General features: G+C 47.9%; 1 protein-coding gene across 1 annotated transcript in view; it reads right to left on the bottom strand.

The window, feature by feature from the left end:
- Nucleotides 1-27,185, bottom strand: part of LOC142591252 (uncharacterized) — a 62,966-nt gene that overhangs the window by 926 nt on the left and 34,855 nt on the right. Inside the window, exon 5 of the mRNA XM_075703591.1 lies at nt 13,326-13,400. Within this exon, the coding sequence (XP_075559706.1) occupies nt 13,326-13,400 (75 nt within the window). The remainder of the gene's footprint in view (nt 1-13,325; nt 13,401-27,185) is intronic.

Genomic DNA, 27,185 nt, shown 5'->3' with positions numbered 1-27,185 from the left:
AGGCCGCGCGAGCATCTACTAAATGTATTCTGCTTTTGCAGAGACGACGAAAGGATCCATATCTCGGGCTGCAGCTGATCCAGGCAACCAAGTCTATCTCGCACTGCAACTGTGCCGTCACGAAGCTAGCGCCGTAGATCGCCGCAAGGTGCACCCTCTGTGCAGCGCGTGCCGAGTGATCGGTGTTACAAGCATCGATCAACCAATGAGCGTGCGCCAGCTGTTGCCCTGGGTCTTTCATAGCGGACGCACCCTCAACGGTCCTCTAAATTGGCAGCAGTGCGCCGGCCGCGCGAGCACCTACTAAATGTATTCTGCTTTTGCAGAGACGACGAAAGGATCCATATCTCGGGCTGCAGCCGATCCAGGGAACCAAGTGTATCTCGGACTGCAACTGTGCTGTCACGAAGTAGCGCCGTAGATCGCCGCAAGGTGCACCCTCTGTTCAGCGCGTGCCGAGTGATCGGTGTTACAAGCATCGATCAACCAATGAGCGTGGGCCAGCTGTTGCCCTGGGTCTTTCAAAGCGGACGCACCCTCAACGGTCCTGTAAGTTGGCAGCAGTGCGCCGGCCGCGCGACCATCTACTTAATGTATTCTGCTTTTGCAGAGACGACGAAAGGATCCATATCTCGGGCTGCAGCTGACCCAGGCAACCAAGTGTATCTCGGACTGTAACTGTGCTGTCACGAAGCTAGCGCCGTAGATCGTCGCAAGGAGCACCCTTTGTTCAGCACGTGCCGACTGATCACTGCTACAAGCATCGATCAACCAATGAGCGTTGGCCAGCTGTTGCCCTGGGTCTTTCAAAGCGGACGCACCCTCGTCTGTCGTCGTAGTTGGCAGCAGTGCGCCGGCCGCGGGAGCATCTACTAAAAGTATTCTGCTTTTGCAGAGACGACGAAAGGATCCATATCTCGGGCTGCAGCCGATCCTGGGAACCAAGTGTATCGCGGACTGCAACTGTGCTGTCACGAAGCTAGCGCCGTAGATCGCCGCAAGGAGCACCCTCTGTTCAGCACGTGCCGACTGATCGCTGCTACAAGCATCGACCAACCAATGAGCGTTGGCCAGCTGTTGCCCTGGGTCTTTCTAAGCGGACGCACCCTCGTCTGTCCTCTTAGTTGGCAGCAGTGCGCCGGCCGCGCGAGCATCTACTAAGTGTATTCTGCTTTTGCAGAGCCCGCGAAAGGATCCATATCTCGGGCTGCAGCTGATCCAGGGAACCAAGTGTATCTCGGACTGCAACGGTGCTGTCACGAAGCTAGCGCCGTAGATCGCCGCAAGGAGCACCCTCTGTTCAGCACGTGCCGACTGATCGCTGCTGCAAGCATCGATCAACCAATGAGCGTTGGCCAGCTGTTGCCCTGGGTCTTTCAAAGCGGACGCACCCTCAACGGTCCTGTAAGTTGGCAGCAGTGCGCCGGCCGCGCGAGCATCTACTTAATGTATTCTGCTTTTGCAGAGACGACGAAAGGATCCATATCTCGGGCTGCAGCTGATCCTGGCAACCAAGTGTATCTCGGACTGCAACTGTGCTGTCACGAAGCTAGCGCCGTAGATCGTCGCAAGGAGCACCCTTCGTTCAGCACGTGCCGACTGATCACTGCTACAAGCATCGATCAACCAATGAGCGTTGGCCAGCTGTTGCCCTGGGTCTTTCAAAGCGGACGCACCCTCGTCTGTCGTCGTAGTTGGCAGCAGTGCGCCGGCCGCACAAGCATCTACTAAAAGTATTCTGCTTTTGCAGAGACTGCGAAAGGATCCATATCTCGGGCTGCAGCCGATCCTGGGAACCAAGTGTATCGCGGACTGCAACTGTGCTGTCACGAAGCTAGCGCCGTAGATCGCCGCAAGGAGCACCCTCTGTTCAGCACGAGCCGACTGATCGCTGTTACAAGCATCGACCAACCAATGAGCGTTGGCCAGCTGTTGCCCTGGGTCTTTCTAAGCGGACGCACCCTCGTCTGTCCTCTTAGTTGGCAGCAGTGCGCCGGCCGCGCGAGCATCTACTAAGTGTATTCTGCTTTTGCAGAGCCCGCGAAAGGATCCATATCTCGGGCTGCAGCTGATCCAGGGAACCAAGTGTATCTCGGACTGCAACGGTGCTGTCACGAAGCTAGCGCCGTAGATCGCCGCAAGGAGCACCCTCTGTTCAGCACGTGCCGACTGATCGCTGCTGCACGCATCGATCAACCAATGAGCGTTGGCCAGCTGTTGCCCTGGGTCTTTCAAAGCGGACGCACCCTCGTCTGTCGTCGTAGTTGGCAGCAGTGCGTTGGCCGCGCGAGCATCTACTAAAAGTATTCTGCTTTTGCAGAGACGACGAAAGGATCCATATCTCGGGCTGCAGCTGATCCAGGCAACCAAGTGCATCTCGGACTGCAACTGTGCTGTCACGAAGCTAGCGCCGTAGATCGCCGCAAGGAGCACACTCTGTTCAGCACGTGCCGACTGATCGCTGCTACAAGCATCGATCAACCAATGAGCGTGGGCCAGCTGTTGCCCTGGGTCTTTCAAAGCGGACGCACCCTCGTCTGTCCTCTTAGTTGGCAGCAGTGCGCCGGCCGCGCGAGCATCTACTAAATGTATTCTGCTTTTGCAGAGACGACGAAAGGATCCATATCTCGGGCTGCAGCTGATCCTGGGAACCAAGTGTATCTCGGACTGTAACTGTGCTGTCACGAAGCTAGCGCCGTAGATCGCCGCAAGGTGCACCCTCTGTTCAGCATGTGCCGACTGATCGCTGCTACAAGCATCGATCAACCAATGAGCGTTGGCCAGCTGTTGCCCTGGGTCTTTCAAAGCGGACGCACCCTCGTCTGTCCTCTTAGTTGGCAGCAGTGCGCCGGCCGCGCGAGCATCTACTAAATGTATTCTGCTTTTGCAGAGACGACGAAAGGATCCATATCTCGGGCTGCAGCTGATCCAGGCAACCAAGTCTATCTCGGACTGCAACTGTGCTGTCACGAAGCTAGCGCCGTAGATCGCCGCAAGGTGCACCCTCTGTGCAGCGCGTGCCGAGTGATCGGTGTTACAAGCATCGATCAACCAATGAGCGTGCGCCAGCTGTTGCCCTGGGTCTTTCATAGCGGACGCACCCTCAATGGTCCTCTAAATTGGAAGCAGTGCGCCCGCCGCGCGAGCATCTACTAAATGTATTCTGCTTTTGCAGAGACGACGAAAGGATCCATATCTCGGGCTGCGGCTGATCCAGACAACCAAGTGTATCTCGGACTGCAGCTGTGCTGTCATGAAGCTAGCGCCGTCGATCGCCGCAAGGTGCACCCTCTGTTCAGCGCGTGCCGAGTGATCGGTGTTACAAGCATCGATCAACCAATGAGCGTGGGCCAGCTGTTGCCCTGGGTCTATCAAAGCGGACGCACCCTCAACGGTCCTCTAAGTTGGCAGCAGTGCGCCGGCCGCGCGAGCATCTACTAGATGTATTCTGCTTTTGCAGAGACGACGAAAGGATCTATATCTCGGGCTGCAGCTGATCCAGGGAACCAAGTGTATCTCGGACTGCAGCTGTGCTGTCACGAAGCTAGCGCCGTAGATCGCCGCAAGGTGCACCCTCTGTTCAGCACGTGCCGACTGATCGCTGCTACAAGCATCGATCAACCAATGAGCGTTGGCCAGCTGTTGCCCTGGGTCTTTCATAGCGGACGCACCCTCAACGGTCCTCTAAGTTGGCAGCAGTGCGCCGGCCGCGCGAGCATCTACTAAATGTATTCTGCTTTTGCAGAGACGACGAAAGGATCCATATCTCGGGCTGCAGCTGATCCAGGCAACCAAGTCTATCTCGGACTGCAACTGTGCTGTCACGAAGCTAGCGCCGTATATCGCCGCAAGGTGCACCCTCTGTTCAGCACGTGCCGACTGATCGCTGCTACAAGCATCGACCAACCAATGAGCGTTGGCCAGCTGTTGCCCTGGGTCTTTCAAAGCGGACGCACCCTCAACGGTCCTCTAAGTTGGCAGCAGTGCGCCGGCCGCGCGAGCATCTACTAAATGTATTCTGCTTTTGCAGAGACGACGAAAGGATGCATATCTCGGGCTGCAGCTGATCCAGGGAACCAAGTGTATCTCGGACTGCAACTGTGCTGTCACGAAGCTAGCGCTGTAGATCGCCGCAAGGTGCACCCTCTGTTCAGCGCGTGCCGAGTGATCGGAGTTACAAGCATCGATCAACCAATGAGCGTGGGCCAGCTGTTGCCCTGGGTCTTTCAAAGCGGACGCACCCTCAACGGTCCTGTAAGTCGGCAGCAGTGCGCCGGCCGCGCGAGCATCTACTTAATGTATTCTGCTTTTGCAGAGACGATGAAAGGATCCATATCTCGGGCTGCAGCTGATCCAGGCAACCAAGTGTATCTCGGACTGCAACTGTGCTGTCACGAAGCTAGCGCCGTAGATCGTCGCAAGGAGCACCCTTTGTTCAGCACGTGCCGACTGATCACTGCTACAAGCATCGATCAACCAATGAGCATTGGCCAGCTGTTGCCCTGGGTCTTTCAAAGCGGACGCACCCTCGTCTGTCGTCGTAGTTGGCAGCAGTGCGCCGGCCGCGCGAGCATCTACTAAAAGTATTCTGCTTTTGCAGAGACGACGAAAGGATCCATATCTCGGGCTGCAGCCGATCCTGGGAACCAAGTGTATCGCGGACTGCAACTGTGCTGTCACGAAGCTAGCGCCGTAGATCGCCGCAAGGAGCACCCTCTGTTCAGCACGTGCCGACTGATCGCTGCTACAAGCATCGACCAACCAATGTGCGTTGGCCAGCTGTTGCCCTGCGTCTTTCAAAGCGGACGCACCCTCGTCTGTCCTCTTAGTTGGCAGCAGTGCGCCGGCCGCGCGAGCATCTACTAAATGTATTCTGCTTTTGCAGAGACGACGAAAGGATCCATATCTCGGGCTGCAGCTGATCCAGGCAACCAAGTGTATCTCGGACTGCAACTGTGCTGTCACGAAGCTAGCGCTGTAGATCGCCGCAAGGTGCACCCTCTGTTCAGCGCGTGCCGAGTGATCGGTGTTACAAGCATCGATCAACCAATGAGCGTGGGCCAGCTGTTGCCCTGGATCTTTCAAAGCGGACGCAACCTCGTCTGTCCTCTTAGTTGGCAGCAGTGCGCCGGCCGCGCGAGCATCTACTAAATGTATTCTGCTTTTGCAGAGACGACGAAAGGATCCATATTTCGGGCTGCAGCCGATCCAGGGAACCAAGTGTATCTCGGACTGCAACTGTGCTGTCACGAAGCTAGCGCCGTAGATCGCCGCAAGTTGCACCCTCTGTTCAGCGCGTGCCGAGTGATCGGTGTTACAAGCATCGATCAACCAATGAGCGTTGGCCAGCTGTTGCCCTGGGTCTTTGAAAGCGGACGCACCCTCAACGGTCCTCTAAGTTGGCAGTAGTGCGCCGGCCGCGCGAGCATCTACTAAATGTATTCTGCTTTTGCGGAGACGACGAAAGGATCCATATCTCGGGCTGCAGCTGATCCTGGGAACCAAGTGTATCTCGGACTGCAACTGTGCTGTCACGAAGCTAGCGCCGTAGATCGCCGCAAGGTGCACCCTCTGTTCAGCGCGTGCCGAGTGATCGGTGTTACAAGCATCGATCAACCAATGAGCGTGGGCCAGCTGTTGCCCTGGATCTTTCAAAGCGGACGCAACCTCGTCTGTCCTCTTAGTTGGCAGCAGTGCGCCGGCCGCGCGAGCATCTACTAAATGTATTCTGCTTTTGCGGAGACGACGAAAGGATCCATATCTCGGGCTGCAGCTGATCCTGGGAACCAAGTGTATCTCGGACTGCAACTGTGCTGTCACGAAGCTAGCGCCGTAGATCGCCGCAAGGTGCACCCTCTGTTCAGCGCGTGCCGAGTGATCGGTGTTACAAGCATCGATCAACCAATGAGCGTTGGCCAGCTGTTGCCCTGGGTCTTTGAAAGCGGACGCACCCTCAACGGTCCTCTAAGTTGGCAGTAGTGCGCCGGCCGCGCGAGCATCTACTAAATGTATTCTGCTTTTGCGGAGACGACGAAAGGATCCATATCTCGGGCTGCAGCTGATCCTGGGAACCAAGTGTATCTCGGACTGCAACTGTGCTGTCACGAAGCTAGCGCCGTAGATCGCCGCAAGTTGCACCCTCTGTTCAGCGCGTGCCGAGTGATCGGTGTTACAAGCATCGATCAACCACTGAGCGTTGGCCAGCTGTTGCCCTGGGTCTTTCAAAGCGGACGCACCCTCGTCTGTCCTCTTAGTTGGCAACAGTGCGCCGGCAGCGCGAGCATCTACTAAATGTATTCTGCTTTTGCCGAGACAACGAAAGGATCCATATCTCGGGCTGCAGCTGATCCAGGGAACCAAGTGTATCTCGGACTGCAACTGTGCTGTCACGAAGCTAGCGCCGTAGATCGCCGCAAGGTGCACCCTCTGTTCAGCGCGTGCCGAGTGATCGGTGTTACAAGCATCGATCAACCAATGAGCGTGGGCCAGCTGTTGCCCTGGGTCTTTCAAAGCGGACGCACCCTCATCTGTCCTCTTAGTCGGCAGCAGTGCGCAGGCCGGGCGAGCATCTACTGAAAGTATTCTGCTTTTGCAGGTAAGCACCCGCTAGTAGCAACTTCTTGTTCTTTGTACGCACTGCGCACTGCTGCCACACTTACAGTTCCCACTTTTTATTGTTCAATTTGTCATTCTACTTTTTGTAACATCTCTAAGTTTTTAGAAAAAGCCTTCGACGATTTTAAGCGTGAAATGAGATTAGAACTTCGTTCTGTGAAAGAGAGCATGAAATTCTGCAGTGGACACTTGCGATGAGACGAAGAAGATCAGCTCTGAGGTTAAGGCACTGAGAAAAGAAGTCAGCGAACTTGTTAAGTGTAATGAAGGTTTGAGGAGCGAGAACAAGCGGTTGACACGACAAGATGAAGAGCCACAACAGTACACGAGGCTCAACAATTTGGATGTAAAGGATGCCAAGGGGAATTGAGAGCCTGTTGATGTCATAAAACAAATTGGTGAAGTTGTTGGCGAACCAGTCAGTGAATTAGACATCGCTACAAGTCACCGCATTCCCACTCGGAACTCGGACGAGACGAACATTATAGTTCGTTTTGTTCGACGAGAAAAAAGGAACACGTTCCTTTCTAAGGCAAGGACACAGAGACTTAATAACAGTATGCTTGGTTCCTCGGATGGAGGGGCTGTGTATGTTAATGAGCATCTATCTCAGTTTAATAAGCAGTTGTTTGGTGCTGCCATTGCACGTAAGAAATTAGTGTCATGGAGATATGTCTGGACTATAGTGGGTAAGGTGTTCGCACGTCAATGTGAACTGACTGATGCTCTGAGGATCACCGATCATGGTGATCGGGAAAAAATGACTAGGTAAGGTCGGTTTCCTAAGATCGACTGTCGCACTGCCATGAACTGCGAGCCAACTTGTGCTGGCTATAATGTTGAAGATTTCAAAACGCAGCTCGGCTCTCTAGAGAACGGGCTCAGTGCTATTCATTTTAATGCTCGTAGTATCAAACACAAGGGTGACCATCTGAACTTGTTTTTTGCATCCATAAAGCATAAATTTGATTTTTTGGTGTTTACAGAAACATGGCTAACATCCCATGAGGATCATCCCCGCTTTGAAAATTACACTTATAATGGATTATTAATGCTTCACTGCAAGGGTGGTGGTCTTGCTGTGTATGTAAATAAATCGGACAAACATTCCCTAATAGATGAATTTTACGTAATTGATTCTAATGTGGAATGCATTACTGTATCTACTAGAAATAGTGGTCGTTGCAATATATAGCGAGCTCCCACCGGTAACCAACGGCACTTCTTCGACTTCCTTGAAAATTTACTGGTGTATCTCACTTCGACCGGATGCTTATTTATTATTGTGGGTGACATAAATATTAACTTATTGTCGAACGATTCATGTGCAGCGCACTTAAATGATACCGTTGCATCATTTGCCTGCTGGAATTGCATATCTTTACCCACAAGGGTAACTGTTCAAACAAGTAGTCTACTAGACGTATGTAATACAAATCTGGTGTCTAACTACATTCTCTCTGGCGTCCTGTCCCGTGACATCAGCGATCATTTGCCAATCTTTTGCTTCCTGCCTGTCATTCACGACAAAGATGTGAAGGTCCCACGCTTATACAGAGTAATTAATGCTAACACGATGAGTATGTTCAAAACATTAGTTGAAAGTTCACATTGGGAAGGATGTGTACGATACAAGTGACGTAAACAAAGCATATTATGCATTTATTAAACAGTTTCTTTGGTGCTACGACACTGCCTTTCCACTAACAGAAACTAAAACTTGCAACAAGTTTAAGAAGCCTTGGATGACTCAGGAACTATACAAAAGAATTAAAAAAAACAACCATTTGTAGCACAAATTTATCAAGAGCCGTGATGCCAATACCCTCATTGAATTTTAAAAAATAAAATAAACTTAACCAGGATGTTAAAATAGCTAAATCTACTTACTATATTGATCGGTTTACCAAAGTACATTCTGACAGGAGAAAAGCTTGGCGTGAAATTGCGTTTTAACTGATAATTGTAATCCGGACCCACCCCTTACTATTATGACAGTCAATGGCAAACTTACAGGCTCTGATCTCGCAACCACTTTCAATGATTTTTTCATTAATGTAGCGGATTCTGTATGTACGTCAGCAGTGCCAGACGCACTTTCTAATCTAATCACTCCCTTAAAAAATTCTATTGCGTTTATGCCAACTACTACTCATGAAATAGCTCCTATAATACATAAGGTAAAATATAATGTTTCACCAGGGCATGATGGTATACTAGCGCATGTATCTGATTGTATACTAGCGCATTGAAGCATGTATATTCTTCAATATGTGACGTCTTGTGTTACATCGCAAACCGTATGTTAGAAAGCGGAGTGTACCCAGATCAGCTGAAGATAGCACGTGCATGTCCAGTTTACAAAAGTGGGGGAAAGAATGACATATCGAATTATACACTCATTTCTGTTCTACCCGTCTTAACAAAAGTTTTTGAAGGTGTCATTAATACTCGTCTCAAGAATTTTTTCCATAAGTTCAGTGTTATTACTTCCTCGCAGTATGGATTTCTGAAAAACAAATCAACAGAGCAGACGCTTTTAACAGTAAAAGAAGAAAAATATTAAGAATGTCGAAATGAAACAGTACACTCTTGGGCTTTTCTTAGATTTCCGAAAGGCATTCGATTGCGTTCATCACAACACCTTGCTACGCAAGCTCAACAGTTATGGCATACGTGGTATTGCATCTGACTTGCTAAAGAACTATTTAAATAACAGATTACAGTATGTTCAAGTTAATGGCATGCCCTCAGAGAAATTGGCAATTCAGCATGGTGTTCCTCAAGGATCTATATTAGGACCGTTATTGTTTTTAGTATACATCAGTGATATCGCTAGCATATCCGAATCGCCTAATCTGGTCTTCTACGCTGACGATACGAATACATTTTTTCATCCCACTCCTTGCCTCAAATGGAGGCTACGGCAAATACATATTTAAGAAAGCTACATAACTGCTTATTCATGAATAGGCTAAGCGTCAATTTATCAAAGACTAACTACAAAATTTTTCATCCTGTTGATACAGTAGAAAGTATCACTCTGAAAATTTTCTACGAACATACTGACTTAAAGCGTGTTTCAAACCAGAAATTTCTTGGTGTTTGGTTCGATGAGAACCTTTCTTGGAATTTTCGTACCACCAAATGAATGTCTGATTTAAGTAAAACTGTCGGCTGTTTGTATAAAATATCTCATATGTTGCCCTCCCCCCCCCCCCCCCCCCCGGTTAAAGATATCCATGTATTACGCACTTCTGTACTAAGGTTATCTTACTGTATCCCTGTATGGAGAACTACGACGTCCAGCAATTGCCCCAAACTAATTTCAATTCAGAAACGCGCTATGCGTGCTATTGAGGGGTTTCATGGCAGACCTTCAGATTTGCCTACGTTACCGCTATTTCAGAAATATAGCATCCTTAAAGTAAAAGAAGTATACAACTTCTGTCTACTTTAGTACATCCATCATCATAGACTGTTCTTTTCTTGTCCAGATAATTCCAGCAGCTGTTATGCATTTCGGATGAAACGTAAGCTTGTTCCTATCACACGCACCAATTATGTCAAGCAAACGCTAAGCTACCAGATTCCCACGGTAATAAATAACTTTCCCTTTGAAACTGAATATTCCCTTCCACAAAAACGTTTTAAATCTACAATTAAAAAATACCTATTGGAACAAACGGAATGATATATTTATTTAGTGGGCATACTTTGTATTTATTTGTATTTATTTTACTACCTTTCATATGTTTTTTCTATAATGCAGATGTTGTAAGCTGTGTGATGTTGTTTCTGTGTTTTCGGACTGATATTTTTATGTTTGTAAAAAAAATAATGTATCTTTATACCGCTCATACGATAACTTGTCAATTCAATTTATTGTTTTCTTGTACAAATTTTCTGCATGTTAACTTACTGCTTCATGCTTTTAAATGCGTGAAAAATTCATCGTGTATTTTGTGAAGTGCTTGTGCACAATGCCAACTGTTTTACGTGCGACCGGGACCTTGTCAGGCTCTTGCCTTTTGCTTTGGCGCCCTCTTTTCGTTGAAAAGAAAATAAACTTTCTCTTTCACTTTCATATTAAAAAAAGACGAATCTCCGTCATGACGCCGGCGGAAGTGCAAGAGAAGCAAGATAAGCCTTCGCTTCTCTTGTGCGAGCAGTTTAAATAAGTCTTTGGTATAGTTTACAATACAGAATCGTGACTATTTCCCTAGGGATAGAGGGCTGCTTCATTTTGTATGGCCTGAAGTTTGTTCATTCGGTACACCTCCCTAGGGTTCCAAATGAGGGTGGTATAGTCTATTTTTGTGCGAACTGAAGTTATGTTTGCAATTGTTTAGTAGTCTTGTTGGCAGAGTGCTATCTTAAGCAATATGAGTGCCACTAACCTGAAGTGGACCTGACTAGACATATTTTACTAGGTAAAGGCTGCATAATCTATTTTGGCATGCGTTGTATAACATGTGCAGAAGTTGTTTTTTTGACCGGTTACAGCAGAGCGCTGATTAGGCTCAAGTAATCGGCGCACTCCAAGATAACTGATTGTGAAGGAACGACAAAATATTTTACTGCAGATGCGTTTTCGAGTGCCAGGCTGTTCATTATGTAAGATTACAGCTAAGGGTTATTATGTCGTCTAAATGTCGTATAATTGCTTTGTGGGCCATTATTTCAGTGTGCCTGTTTAACGCCAGCGATAAATTTGGATTAAGCCAGATTGCCTCGCAATGATACCCTCGCTATTATGAATCTGGCCTGGTGAAAGACTATCATCCGTAAATCATCTCATCGGCGATCACAGGTGGTTACTGACTTCGTTAACGTGAATTACTAAGGCTCGCGCCAAAACAGTGAGTTGCGGAAGGCCGGCATTACATTTATTAGAGGCGGTGATCCATTGCACAAAAAAACTATCAATTCATTTCGAAGCCCTACCGTTGATGTCTGTAGAGGCAAGTTTCATGGTTGAACTATTATGGGGAGCCTTGTCGCAGACTTTTGTGCTCTTTAATATCATCCAACTTTGACGTGGTAGTTCTGCGGAAACCCGCAAGGTGGAGAGAAGTAGTTATTAAAGGGAAAATCAGACATTTTTTTCTTTATTATCATCCAACTTTGTTGGACGTCAGAGCTTAGTTCGCACGATGCTGGTCTTCAATGAACCTCTTTGATGCACGCGTGCATCACTAGCTGTGCACCAGCACGTGTGTGCCGCTCTACGATGGCAAAAAAAAAATGTCTTGAATAGCACCAATGCTCAGCACGATGATCAAAACGAGAGCAAGGTGAAAGCAGGAGCCAACGTTTGGACAAGTCGACTTGTCTGTTAGCGGCGAGGGTCGCTAACACTCTCGCCACTAACACACCCTCGGCCATTTCCTCGACCACCCGCCTCATACTCTCCCCCCTTTAGAAGAACCGTACCTATATGTACTAACATATATTAACCTAACCGTACTTCCAATGCGCAGAAACAGCGTCCACTTAGTATTCTTTCGAACATTCTACCATTCATTGTGCCATAGCACATCATCCTTTGGTGGACCCGTATTCAAGAGGCAGATTATAAATTCCAGCGCATTTATTACAATCAGAAATGAAAGTTTAATATCTCTCGAGAAAATACGTCCCAAAACTCCCCTCGTGTGCTCTAAATTTCACGGAATTCATTACCAGCAAAGGTAGCCACTAAAACAGGGTCATCGTATTTCCGAAAAAAGAAAAAAGAAACACTGCTAACCTGTTTAGTAAATGGCAAGAATTTGTGAAATAATTAATGTCTCACCGATCAATCTTTTTCATCAGGGTAATTTCCTTCTGCTAAATTTCATTACAAAAATTCCTTTTTCGTTCAACTGGTATTTTAGTATATATAATGTACTAGCATAAATTGGTGAGGGCACTAATGTGGTTTATTCTATCACTTATTACCGATGAAATCATTGCTGTCTGCTCTCACTTCGCCCCTATGCAATTTCATGCAGGGCCCTTACGGTTAAAAAAATAACAAAATCTCAATAAAATAAAATAAATGAAGAACACTTGGAGGTGCAACTTGTGACGTTTCGTCTAGCTACAACAACTTATAGACGTGTTTTACGCCACGTGAGTGTTCTTGTGAAAATAAATACTTGAAAAGGCAAAGTCTTCACGATTGTGCAGCTGTCGAAACTGTGCAACAGGCAGGGAAATATAATTACTTTCTATAAAGGGATTTATAAAGGGATCAATATATAATTAACGCATAACTCCCTTGGTGACTGCCATAACATTTCCCTATTTGCCTGGCTTACCACTGCGCCACCAGGTGCTCCCCGCAGATAAACAAACAAAACAAAACCTGTGGGTAAGATTTACGCCTCTGCTAAATCAGTAATACCCTTGCTTGTGGCGTAATATAGGGTACATTAAATTGTATTATGTTCTTACTGGTTGCTGATCAGTGGTCGGTTGCGCAATTACAAGTTTAGATTAGGAAGTCGGTGATTTAAATGGACTTAGAATTCACAAGCGACAACTTATTTTTCCACGCTTATGCAACCTCCACGTGAACTAAGGTCAACTTTACTGGAAAACTGTGTTCATGGTATTATTTACCCACTATTTGTAGTTACGGCATCTAGCTATGATGATTCCATCGGCCACGTCCGTCATGTTAACAAGTTCAATAAGGGTCAACAAAAAAGCGTAATACTCACAGCGCACAGCCCTCCGGGTCTGTTTACGTTTGGTGTTGTGCCATCGTCGCAGAGGAAGGTACAACCTACACTAGCCTGTGGAAAGGAAAAAGGCTGTGAGTGTTTGGGCGTTATAATTTATGGACAGCAACGTGACTTCTGAGTCCATATATGCATAGACTGTCAAGGAATTGCATCGATACTAAGAAAACCAGGTGAGCGCAACAAGAATACGACGTATGCAGAAGTTTATACTGTCCTTTTAGTAGCTTAGACTCTTTTTCAATGAAACGAATAAACTAAATATTGATGAAACTGATCTGATAACACCTAATATATCAAATAAACGCCACAGTTGCTTGTGCGTTACAACATAAGTGCTCTGAATTATACTTCGCACAAATAATGGCTCACCCTCGTAACCTAATTAAAGGATAGTCTGTAAGCTGCGATGAAGGGTTGATGACAATGGTTATACCAATTACTGTTTTAGCCACTATATTGTAATTCTGAAATAATGCCTCCATTTGAGGGAGGGTAAACTATGTGAGGCCGCTCTTAAAATTGCAAGTGTTTTCGTCTTTCACATATCGGTGGAGGGCAGAGTTTATGCAGGAGAGTTATGCCATTGACTGAGAAAACGTTCATACCAATCGCTGTGGAAGCAAGGTCTCCAAATAGGACCTATTGACACAATTACTTCTACTGGGAACAAAATAATCGATTTAAAATATATGTTCTGGCTTGAAACGACCCTGTCACTTGTACGTTTTTCCCGGATCTGATGCACGCCCTTCCGAGCTCGATAGAAAGAGTCGAAAATAGCTAGATTTACTGAAACGAATCGGATGTTTCTGAATATTGTTTGCAACCTATGCGTGCCAGTGTACCATGGGGCAGTATTACCTTCTCGCTGTTTTTTGATGTCTGTTAAAAATACCCTACAAATCGGAACTCATAGTAAAAAGGTATCCTATGTAGATGAAATTATTGTCTTTATTTTTTTTAGCATGTCAAAAGAGGTTAATGAGGGAAAAGTGACTACGGCGTTACACTTGATGGGCGAGTTTGCGGATGACAACTGGCAAAGAATGAATTTCAGACAAGCAAACAGTTTGGTGTACTTGCTGAAAGTGATTGTCTCGAGACTTAAGCGGGCACAGCACCGAAATCAAGCAAACAAGAGTGCGTTTTATTTTGAGATGAAAGCTAAAATATTCAAGCATGCTTGGCAGAAATGCCTGTCGAGGAACAAGCTTGTATGCGTGGTTAAAAACGCTTAAAATGGCGCTAAGCACATCTCACTGTCGATGCACCTGCTAGCTGCGTAAGTGCTTGGTGATTTTCTCCGTGTTAATTTCATTTTAGGACAGGTTAAAAAGTGCTCCTTCTGAAGAGATGTAGAATCATTTTATTATGTTTTCAATAGTTCAGCATATGCCGTAAGGTGATATCATACTTCTTCTCACGTCAGTTGTTGCTTTAAGTGCATTTGGGCCGCTTATGACTTGTGACTGCCGACGGGATTGTTTAACAAGAAAACGCAATAGCCATAAATAAAAATTTGATTTCTGCGAAGAAGAGTGCTGTGACAGTCCAGTGTAAATACATTTATACCTGGAAGAGTTCCCACGCCAACACCCTCTTTAAAAGATCGGGAGCAGGAAAAAAAAAGGTTTGACTGCTTTCTTCACCGTCAAACACATAACCCAGATATGCCTTTCAGAGCTATTGTAAGACAGCGTGGGCTGTGGCGGCGAAATGTGAGCGTGTTTTAATGAAAAAAGTTAAAGCATTTCATGAGCGACGATCCGTTTCGCAACACAACTCCGTCTGAGGATGCGCAAGAGGTTAAATGTAATGACGCATTTATTTATGGTTTCTCCATTGATTTGGAATGTCTTTTCCACTAAATCCTTTTGGTTAAACTTTTGGTTCCTTCCAGGAGGTGGGTAAAAAGAAACCATGCGATTATTTTCAGCGCTCTAAAGGCCTGTCCATGTGCAACTTTCTAACTTTACGGTGCTTTTATTTATTTTACACTTTTATTGTTTTCATTCGACGAGGGTTTTCTGCAGCGTGCGGGAGTGCGAAAGTATGTCAGGCATCCTTCATATTTTATATAATATTATTCTATCGTTTATTGATGCATTTGGGGTGTCTTTCAATGGCAGGAAGTTTTAAAGGTCTTTAGTTATGTGGATAATTGCTTGTCATTTTAAAGCGACACTGAAGGCAAGTACTAAATCGACGTGGACTGTCTAACTACCATTCCCAAAACCTCACAACGCCTGTTTCATGCCAATGAAAGATTTAGTTAAGGATGAGATTGTATCTGAAGTGTCCAAATTACTTTTTCGAAGTTCAAATCTTCCGCCACCCAACCGGGGTAGCGGTGACTTTGAATACGTCATCGTCATCCTTTGATGCCGTCGGTGAGTAAAATGGCGCTCGACGGACGGCGGTACCGAGCCAAGCTAGAGTGGTGGATTCGCCGCTGCAGCTGCTTTTTGCTGAGGTGGCGTAGACCGTTCGGGCATCCCGCGACATCACATCGAAGTTGAATTCTCTGTTACTTGCAGTCTGTGCGAGTTTTGCGAGCCAGCGAAACCACCGCAGCAGTACGCGATCAGGAAAGTACTGAATGGCGAAAACGTGCGCGGTGCAGATTCGAGTGAAAACGAAACTTTTCGACCGCCCACGTCCTTGTCAACGTTAATTTCAATTAGTTATGTTGATAAAAATGAAATAGAACTGGGCAAGTAGCATTTTATTTCATCTTAGAAGGATGATTTATGCAAAGAGTAGTTGAGTACTATTGAGATAATTTAACTGAGGAGTGCTTTCGGCATCGGACAAGTACCTGAATGTCCCGGGGAAGTCTCTAATCATGTCCCGCATTTTACACAATATCTCGATTACTAAGGCTCTGTTCACGATAATGTTGACGCCTTAGAGATTCTCGAGCACTAATCTATCAATTTAGCTTGAATTAGTATTTGCTTTAGTGTCTCTTTGAACAAACTGAACTTACGTCCCCTGCTACGATTTTAGCAGCCTTTAAAGGGGCACTGTTCCACTCCTCGAGCTCGGGGAAAAAACATTCTGTGGAGAGCATACGCTGTTGTGAGTACTTTCGCCAAATTTTGCCCTCGTGTGCAGTGTTTGGGGCGAAGTAGCCTTTTCATCAAGCGCTACCTTTTCTACACAAGCCTTCTCCTCCGTAGGTCTTTTCCTCCACAGCCGCCCCTAGGGCTATCGGCGGCTGCCCCTTGACGTGAGCGGGTAGATTCCGTTTGGCCGATAGCTGATATAAATCAAAAAGACTGTTTGGATAAATGTGCTTCTTTGAACTGTTATTGTGTATATTTAGTGAGTAAACTGAGTAAACAGGCTGAAGTAAAGAAAAAATATGCGGAAGCAGGGTTTGCGTACAGGCTAATTGGTATTTCATTGTTTCAAACATCTCTTACAGTGCGTGCACAGAGAGGGACCAAAAGAACAACGATCCGGTCGTTCTTTTGGTCCCTGTCTATGTACGCGCTGTAAGTGATGTTTGAAACAAAAATATGCGCTTTGATTTCTGTTATGAAGTGCGCACTTTCGGAAGAGGCAGACCATCGTGTGCTGTAATGTTTGGTGTGGGCCATGAAATAGATGGTAGCTGGCCCATGCCGTCGTCCAAGTTATCTACGCTGAGGACGTTGTTGAAGGGAGGGACTTGTTCACTTCGAGAGCGAGTAATATGGGATTTATTTACAGTATCTACATGAGAACATCACACTTCATCAATGTAGCATGACTGAAAGAGGAATGCACACTGAGGAGCCACCAACGGCTCCTTAAATACACTCTGTCCTCCCTAGGGAAAACGGCCGTTCGACCAAAGCGAGCGTCCAAAGTCATCGTTGCCGACCCGCATTTGAGGGGGAGGGTTTACGCACTCCCTTCGGCACAGGTTTCACTGACCAGACCGAGGTGAGAGGGTTCTTGCAGACACGGTCCTGCCCCGAGCACGCGCCTCTTCATCCCAGTGTTGACCCTGCAGTCAATGGCCGCCGTGTCTATCCGTGACTTCTAAGCCCCGTGAGACTGCCGCAAGACATCTTCTCCCAGGATTTCCACCGCTTCTAGCAAGGCGTGACGGCGACGGTGAATTCACTAACAATACTTGGTCCGCCGAACGCGTTTAGTCATAACGGCGCCGAGGGGGTGTTGATGCGGCACTGCGTTGACCCTACAATAGGAGTCGCCGCAGCAGATGGGGAAGGGCTCCACGGTCGCTTCTCGGAAACTGGCCACCTCCGCAGCTGCAGCTGGCTGGTAAAATTTTGTAGGTCGTTGTCCTTGCAAGCCTTTCGTGACAGACTTCACGCTCGGCCGCAGCCATCTGGGTAGGAACTAGACATGGGCATCACTTCTTAAGGGTGTCGCAGCCGCTGGTTCTCGCTAATCTTCGATTCGCTCGCAAGACTGAAATAGCCTCAGACCAAGCGAAACCTAGGGACAAAGCATAAGTACGCTTGCTAGATTGCGCTCACTCCTGGTAGCTCCTAGCAAGACGCATTGATAGACATTGCTTCGTACTGAGCTATTGACAGCGCTTCTAAATGCACACTTTGCGCGTGGCTACCATCCGTTATTGAAGCTGGCGCAGTAGAAAGCCGGTCTGCACTATGTAGCGCGGAGAGACTGGAGGGCCTGAACACGAGCATGCACTTAAGCTCTGTTGTGTACATAGCAAACACACTACAGTTGCACGTATCTGCTTCTGCCACGTAACGTAGACACCGCGGCTGCCACGGGGTATCGTGACAAGCAGGTGATTTGGGCTCACAGCGGCTTGCTGAGGGCTGCCACATTGATTTAGTGGTCTCTGAGGGCGACGTCGTCCCATGCGTGGGCGGGCTTGACCGAGCACCCCATCCGACTGGTAAAGGCCGTCTGCTTACTGAGTTGCACGCGTTTGAGTTGGATTGCCGTCATGGCCGAAGCTCGTGACGAGTGAACATAAAGACTACCTTTGGAGTGACCCTCGAAAATGACGCGATTGTCGTAGAAATAAGTGCGAAAGGAAATATCACATTTGTGACTCAGTGCGAGAAAGCCGCGCGTACCTGTCTAGCATACTGCAGGATAGCAAAAGGATGACGCACCGTGAACTCCACCGTAAGTTAAAGGATGATCGAGCTCTGAGTTTAGCGCGTCGTAGGCGCCAAAACAGTGTAGTGGCATCTCTGTGAACATCCCAATAAAATTTGAAGTTCACGCCAAGGTGACATACTGTAGACGGTACACTGTAAGCCCGCCCCGGTACACCGCAGTATTCGCAGTGCAATGTGTTGAAGAAGGAGCGGGAGTACCGCGAAAGGGATCATAGGCGATGTTTGATTAGAAGTAACTGCGCATGTGCTCCCATTAATGTTTGTGGCAAACTATTTCTGGAATAGTCTATTTTAACTACGGGGCATTTATCGACTGCCGTAAAATGCAATTATGGGCCACTTTATCAATCAAGGTCAAGGCTTTTTTTTATGCATAAGCTAGCTTACAGCCACGGGAATCAATTCTTTAGATTTAAATATTTCTTTTGACAAATGTCCTGTCTGCTGGACTTATCAGCCGTGGGCTTAGGAGCAACCATCGCTCTTTGATTGCCTCATTTCCAAGGCAGTGGAACGAGCAGTAGCTACGTATTGCTTTGAATCAGCTCTCTGGAAACCGCTCATACCAAATTTAATCTAGAATCACTAGTCAAGTAAGACGCCTTCTGGCAACTGCTTAACCATGACTTCTGTAGCCAAGACACTTCTGCGATAAGTGAAGCATGGAACGTAAAGTGTATATGCGGAGGCACAAAGTCTGAAGTTAAAATCGGAGCTCATACCGTATGCGCACAGTATCACACAACCCTAAAAAAATTGCGGAGCGTCATGGTGTGCCTCTAGTTCTTTCTACCCCCATAGCTTCATCTGTCAAAGCAAACGACGTTGTCGCAAGATGCATGACATGCCGTTCATTAAGATATCCAGAGGTCTTGTTTATGCTATCCGCTTATCTTGCTGTAAACAGTCTATCGGCCAAACCGAACATTGCTGACCGACTCTCACTGAAGCAAATCTAAAAGAAAGAGAGCACATATGGTGGGCCACGTTATTGTGTGCGGTTGTGATGCTTGTTTCATGTAAATAACCAGTGTACGTAGAAGGAGTAACGATGTCCTAGAGCTTGCCTTCGAAGCTTTTTATCAAAAGACGTGAAAGGTCCTTGAATATGTGAACCATCAATCGCACTACTTGATTCAATTTCACTTCTTCCAAAAGCGTCGCCGATGTGCACGCGTTGACCCTGTGGTGTTTCTGCAGTTATATTGCGTGTATGCGTGTCATTGTGTTATATAGGTGAAATTCTATTCGCTAATAAATAGTTGTGAGCAGCGTTTGTCTTTGTTTTCTCTTCCTGCGCGCGTTATTTTCATTTTCGGCTAGTTACCATGACCAAAAGAACGAAGAGCTGCCATGTTGAAAGCAAGGAGTGCGCCCCTGCAATTAAAGAACTGTGCGAGAACATGCACCCATGGCACCACTTCGCGCAGAGAAGCCCCAACAGGCATGTTCGGAGCAGCATGTTTTCGTGACCACATGGGCACAAATTGCACTGCGTTATGTGATGCACGCTAGCCATTGGACATTGTTTGTCAGAGGACAATAATTTTCAATATTCCCAGCTCGAAAGACATCCAATTTTGTGCACTACATATTGTGAGGATTGGGAGGTCAATCCCACCGCTCGTAACCAGTTGTCAAGATGGGAGTCGGGCATAAATTAGATGGTAGCTGGCCCATGCCATCGTCCAACTTATCCACGCTGAAGACGTTGTTGAAGGGAAGGACGGCTTCTCATCGAGAACGAGGAATATGGGTTTATTTACAGTATCTGCATAAGGACGTTGCAGCTCATCAGTCTAACATGACTGCGAGAAAAAGTACACTGAGCAGTCGCACAACAGCGGTTTATAAACACTCGGTCCTCCCTCGATCCCAAGGTGAGGGAAACGGCCGACCAGGCACCGTAGACGAGCCGCCTCTTTGCGCGAGGGTTTACACACACACACTTCCGCACAGATTCACGGTCCCCAATCGAGGTCAGAGGGTCTTCACAGAACTCGGGGCTCGTCCTGTCGTTCTCTGTCTGTGGCCCTGTTATTTGCGCTAGTCTTTGGATTAATGATGACACACCGACTAGCCCAGCTTTCTGCCTTGAACGGGCCTGACGTCAGGAACGGTGCGTTGGAAGAGGCCTCGAATTACGTTCCCTCGGGGACTCCCTTGTTCACTGCAGACCGGGTCGGCGGTGGCGTGTTCCGTCACAAAGCCTGGTTCGTCGAACTCATCTCGGCAATCCCGCGACGCAAAGTGGCGGACGCGACGTATTGTCCTTGGTACACAGTAGACTTAGTGACGCCGTTTGGCTTTCCAGGACAAGTCAACGCCGCTGTCGCACCTGGCTGGCAAAACTTGCACCTCAGCGGGTCGTTCTTCACAATATACGTCACTACGTGTACACCACGTAAAGTTTTGTTATTATGTGTAAGAACCACTGCGGCTGTTTTGTTGCTATTAATTTTTTGCAGATGGGGACTTATGTATATACACAAGACGAACAAATGCTGGGGGGCATGTCAGCTGGTGATACTGCGCACCAGAGTACCCCCTTGAACACATTGTTTCCCCTGCAGAGTTGTCATCAAATAAGCAGCGCAAGAAACCATTTTCCACCATCTTGTATTTTTTCTACAGTGACATTTATTATCCTTAAGATTTCATCTTTAATATATAGGAACGTCCCCACCGGTGCTACTGCTGGTTCAGCCGCAGCAGCTTCTAAAGAAACGGAAACGGAAAGATCATGCTCATGTCGTTGGATACTATTTATTGCCAGTGGTTGTTGCGTGCGTGTTCTCGTCGCCTGCACTGGTAGACATGTTTTAAAGTGACTTTCTTTTTTTTTCAATTTATTTCAGCCAGCTCACTCTGAAGCAAAAAAATTTTTTTTTGCAATAGCAATGATATAATGGTGCTTTCATAGTCTCTCCAGGAATGAAAGGTGTGCCGGCCAAGGAACCGGACTGATCCATGCTTCGAACTTCTCATTCTCCGCGTAATGATTCAGTCTTTGTACGTATTAGAGCTCATATTTGGTAAATTTGTTTTTTTTCATTGGCTTAAGTCGACTAACATAGTCATAGCGGTGCCGTAGCAGGTGTTATGCTGCTGGGTGTTCAACTTCTATTATACCCACTACTCATGTCTTTTCAAGTTTGTTGGGAGTTGGCTTTAGCGGAGTCAAGTAACACCTGTTTTGACAGGTTGAAAACGAAGAATCGGATCCTTTTATTCAAGAGTATAAGCTGGTGGCGCCCCTCTCGTGTAGCCGCTTCGGTTCGAGCAGGGGCAATGACGGCTATGGCGAGGCAAACTGAATATCTGGATCAAGGGAAAATGACCTTCACGACGGGGACAATGAGGTGATTGTTGGTCGATACAAGGACTACACTCCTAGAATGTGGGAGCCTTAGGTGTGAATGGCGGGCGGAATCAACAGTTATTGTTCAAGATAGGCTAGTGTCGCCTGGTCGCACGACACTGTCTCTTCCTTGCCGCAAACGTCAGTCTTCCTGGTTTTCACAGAACGCGAAACCACATGAAAGGGGTTCTTCACTCTTAATAGGAAGGAATCAATGGTGGCTTGACAGAGTCGCGCCAGAGACACGTGCGTGGTTGTGTACATTGTCGGAACACTAAACACAGGCTGCCCGCGGGCAATACGTTGGGTTGCAGGTCGAAGCTGGAAGAGCTAAGAATGTAGCCTCTCTAAGTTCTGCGTGGTCGCTGGCGCAGTATCTTGATGGCTGCCGAAAAACTGGACTGTAAAGTGAATTGCTGACCAATATAGCACTTCAGCTGCGCCGCCTCCGAGGTTATCCTTGATTGTTGTTGGCAGCCCCAGTAGTGCTAGCGTTAGCATTTCCACCAAGTGCTGTATGTCGAGCATGGAGGTCAGTGACGGCTTCGGTTGTCAGTGGAGATGCTCGACCATGTCGCTGCTCTGTAGGTGGTAAGCCGTGGTGCTATGAAGGCGCGTGCCAAGCAGTTTCTCCAGGGCCGAAAAAAGCGAGCATTGGTATTGTCGGCCTCGGTCGGTAGCTATGTGCCAAGGGCAACCATGCCACGACGCTCGGGTAAAAACAAATGCTTCCTCCACTGTTTCGGCCATGACGTCTCGTAGAGGCATCGCCTCAGGCTACCTTCACTACCGGTCGACACACGTGAGGAGATACCTAAGCCTTGGCAGGACGGAAGACGTCCCACCAAGTGTAAATGCATGTGACCGTTACGTGGTCGAAATAGCTGCACCGCTGAACGCGTGTTCCGGGTTGCTTACACGGCTTGACAGGCTTGGCAGCTTCTTGCCCAGTTTCGAGCTTCTTTGTAGATCCCTGGCTAGACGAAGCGGTCTGTGGCAAGCATCTATGATGCTCTCATGCCGCAATGGCTTAGCCCATGCAGAGAATATTATATTGGACGCCGAAACTGACAGGGCACGAACGGGCGAGGAGCTGCCTAACGATGTGTCGCTGGTGACCAATGTTGTTGTTTAGGGAAGCGGTACCTCCGCAAGCTGGAGCGACGAGCCTTTTCCCCGCAATAGGCGCCGCTCGGGGTCGTTTGGCTGAACAGAGGCTAGAGCTTGGAAATCAACAGGGCCAGCTGGCACAGCGCCAATCCCGGACAGTGCGTCAGGTGCCTGATTTTCGGTCCCAGATAGAACACGGATATCCATGGAAAATTCGAAGATAAAGGAAATTTCCTACGCTCACGTTGTGGCTACGATGTACTGGTGTTCTTGAAAACGAAGGTTAAGGGCTTGTGGTCGGTCAGAATGTAAAAGCTACAGTCATCAAGGAAAAATGGAAATACTTGACAGCGCAATTGATGACCAACATTTCCCTCCCGAAAGTGTTGTAGCGAGCTTCTGTACGTCTGAGACGCTTTGAAAAGAAGCACAGCGGCTTCCAGTCTGTGCCATCAAGCAGCTGCAGTACTGCTAACACAGCCGTGGTCAACGCGTCTACCATATGGCGAGTTGGCGCGTCGGGAAACGGATGAATCAGCAACAGTGCAATTCCCAACCGCGTTATGGCTTCCTGGTGAGAGTGTTCGTGCTCCGAGAAGCAGCGGAAGGTGGCTGTCTTTTTGGGGACACGACGCCGCAGGTCCGTAAGAGGGTGAAGATCTTGCACACAGGATGGCATGAAGCGCCTGTGAAAATTGGTGAGACCCAGAAACTCTCGCAACTTTTCGAATGAGCTAGGGCAGGAGAAGTGCTCGATTGGCCGCACCCGTCATTCCGGTGGCTTGATTTGTCGGGGCGATGTGCGATGGCCGATAAATTCCAGGGATTCAACTCCGAAAATGTATTTCTGGGGCTTTCGGACCAGGCCATTTTCATCAGTCACTTAAATAGAAGGCGAAGGTGCTCATTGTGCTTTTCATCTGTGCGGCTTGCAACGAGTATGTCGTCAAGGTAGACTAAAAGGAACCGCAGCTGACCCACAACCTCATTCACGAACCTTTGAAAAGTTCGCGCCGCATTCTTCGAACCTCAAGGCATACCGAAGCACCCAAATAGGTCAAATGGAGTAGTGATTGTTTCGTCCCGAATGTTGGTGGGTTCGACAGGAATTTGGTGGTACGCGCTCATGAAATCCACCTAGCTGTATGTTTAGGTTTTTGCGAGATGAGCGCCGAAGTCTTGCATGTGGGGAAGGGGATAGACATCCGGAGAAGTGACAGCATTCAAAGCTCGGTAGTCAGGCCGCCGGTCGGCACTGTCCTGCTTTGGCAGCGATGTCACGCAATGGCAGTGTTGTTCACTGCGTGGAACGTCAGTGCGGACGTGCTGCGTTGGCAATCTGCAGCTGTATCGGGAGCGATGGACAGATTGGCTTCGGTGTCGACTAGGAGGCGGGTGCTGGTGATGCGGTCGACTACGAAGAATAGGCGGCTTGCTCGAAGGCCGATGTCACATGCCGCCGTTCGCGATTGGGTGGTGCGATTTTCGTCTACGAAGAGGGCTGAGTGCAGCGATGTGCTTTTTTGGGAAAGCGACAGTGGTAATAGCACAACTGCCACGGCGTGTTTCTAGGTGCACTACAAAACTATGAAGCCGAATGGTTGCGCCGAAATTGGTCTTTTGTGTTGGCTCCAGTCGTCGGTTTCTCCAGTGCAGTGGTAAGGTGGCCGACTGTTTTCTCCAGGTGCGGAGTCGGTCTCCTAGCTCGGACTCGAAGCGGCGGTAGGTAGCTGCAGTCGCATATGCGGTCAGCGAGTTCAGCCAGCCGATCAAGACACATATCGTAGGGAACCCGCCAGTACCCGCCACTGGGAGGCGTCGCAAGAACAGCTCGCACAAAATTGGGACCTGGCTTCCATTTGCGGAGTGGTCCCCAAGTAAGTGACACAACGGGGGCCGCCGTTGAGATGGTCGTTCATCGCCGAGCTACTGGGTGAGGAGCAGCTGGAGCCTACTTTTCTGCGCTGGCTCGACATGCTCCAGGACCGTGCGTTTCCAGTCGTCGTATGCTGTGGCCGAAGGCGTACCCGCTATCAAGTCGTCTATGGCATCGGAGATGTCGGAGGGCAGCGCGGCGACGACGTGCAGGTACCTTGGTGTCTGTGAAGTGATGCGCCGTAGTGGTTAAAGGGCCTCTACACGCATAAACCAAACTCGAGGATTCTTGGGCCGAAAACTCGGAATCTGAAGCTCTGCGGCGATGACATGGAACCTAATCGTGGTGTCGTGTGTGTCAGCAGGAGTAGGAGCAGCGTCATCCACCGCTAGTGTAAAAAAAACAACGTAAATATCTAGGTCTGATTTTTGTGTCCATATAGGAGGTTGTGGCCAAGTACTGCACCCGGCTGGCCAATCCTCACTCACGTGCTACTCACGTACGGGGCAGAAACCTGGAGGCTTACGTAAAGGGTTCTACTTAAATTGAGGACGACGCAACGAGCTATGGAAAGAAGAATGATAGGTGTAACGTTAAGGGATAAGAAAAGAGCAGATTGTGTGAGGGAACAAACGCGAGTAATGAAATCTTAGTTGAAATCAAGAAAAAGAAATGGGCATGGGCAGGACATGTAATGAGGAGGCAAGATAACCGATGGTCATTAAGGGTTACGGACTGGATTCCAAGGGAAGGGAAGCGTAGCAGGCGGCGGCAGAAAGTTAGGTGGGGGGATGAGATTAAGAAGTTTGAAGGGATAACATGACCACAATTCGTACATGACCGGAGTAGTTGGAGAAGTATGGGAGAGGCCTTTGCCTTGCGGTGGGCGTCACCTGGCTGATAATGATGATGACGATGAATCTAGGTCACCACTTGTTGGGAGCTTGGTTTATCGGAGGCTAGTAATACACGTTTTGACAGGTTTAGAACGGGGAATCGACTGCCTTTATCTAAGAGTAAAAGCAGGTTTTCTCCAATCGGACAACCACGTCTGTTCGGAACCCCACGACTAGGTAAACTGGATTTCCGGAAGAACGGGCAGTGCCACCCACTGCGGGGACAACGAAGTTACAGATGGTCGCTACAGGCTAACTGAAATCAGACTGCCTGAGCGAAGCTGTGCGTTTCAATATGCAACTTTAACTGAATACGGTCTTTTTCATGTAATGGTGGCACATTCTTTTTTCTTTTTTTGTCACATTGCGCAGCCTCTTCATTATGTTCAACACTTTCTGTCATTTTTGTGGTAGTGGGAATTACACTATACTGGCCTATTAATTATTTCCGAAGTCTCTAACTGCACTCGGACTCCTGTGCAAAATAACGCATCCAGGGGTTGGACTACGAACAACTGTTTTCCGATAGCCTTTGGGCATGGACCATGCTACGAAAATGAATGCGACGTATTTGTTTTAAAGCAACAGCCCAAAAGAAATATTGTTAAAAGATGTGTGGTCATGTTGTTCAATAAAAGAAGGTTCTCTGAAAATTTTGTGTAAGCTGATGTCAATATTATGGGGTTTGACGTGCCAAAACCACTTTCTGATTATGACGCGCGCCGTAGGAGGCGACTCCGGAAATTTAGGCCTCCTGGGATCCTGTAACGTGCACCTAAATCTATGTACACGGGTGTTTTCGCATTTCGGATCGAATCCCGGCCACGGGATTCGATCCCGCGAACTCGTGTTCAGCAGCCCAACACCATAGCCCCTAAGCAACCATGGCGGGTAAAGCTGAGTTCGTATGTGTGTTTCGCGTTCACCCATCGCGCTGCCCAATGTACGTTCCGGATTGTCGGAAAGTGCAGATATCGTTCTGTGATCTTGTTTCTCGCCATTGCTACTTTAAGTTGGGCAGGGCCGAAACGTTTTTAAAGTTTAATGCATTTATGGCCATAGGCGACCTTAAGCTATTCCGTCTAGTAAGCGCACACCAAAAGTAATCGGCATTCATTGTATTTGCCGGCTTATAGCCCGTGGACTCTCCACTACTCAAGCCACTTACGTTACGTTACGTTAGCCAGTTAGTTGCCTTACGCCAGTTCATGTGGTCTACTCATACAAAAAATTTAAAGGCGAATTCCCGCAGCAGCATTCCGTCCCCCGCCCCATCTGGCTAGGCCTAACCAGCACCACTGCGCTACTTTTTTTGGAGCCGGTGGACGCAAGAGGTTGAGTTTGGCCTAGTTCGTCCTTATTATCGGTGGACAAAGTTGCGGTTTGATCTCGAATGCGGGATACGGTGATTATATGGCCGTCGTTGGCAGCACAGCTAGTGTCATCTAGAGTCGGCTTATAGAAATTCACCGG

Source organism: Dermacentor variabilis, chromosome 8 (genome assembly GCF_050947875.1).
Source record: "Dermacentor variabilis isolate Ectoservices chromosome 8, ASM5094787v1, whole genome shotgun sequence".
Taxonomy (NCBI): domain Eukaryota; kingdom Metazoa; phylum Arthropoda; class Arachnida; order Ixodida; family Ixodidae; genus Dermacentor; species Dermacentor variabilis.
Note: the sequence above shows the minus strand (reverse complement) of the source record. Positions and strands in the feature narration are given on the sequence as shown.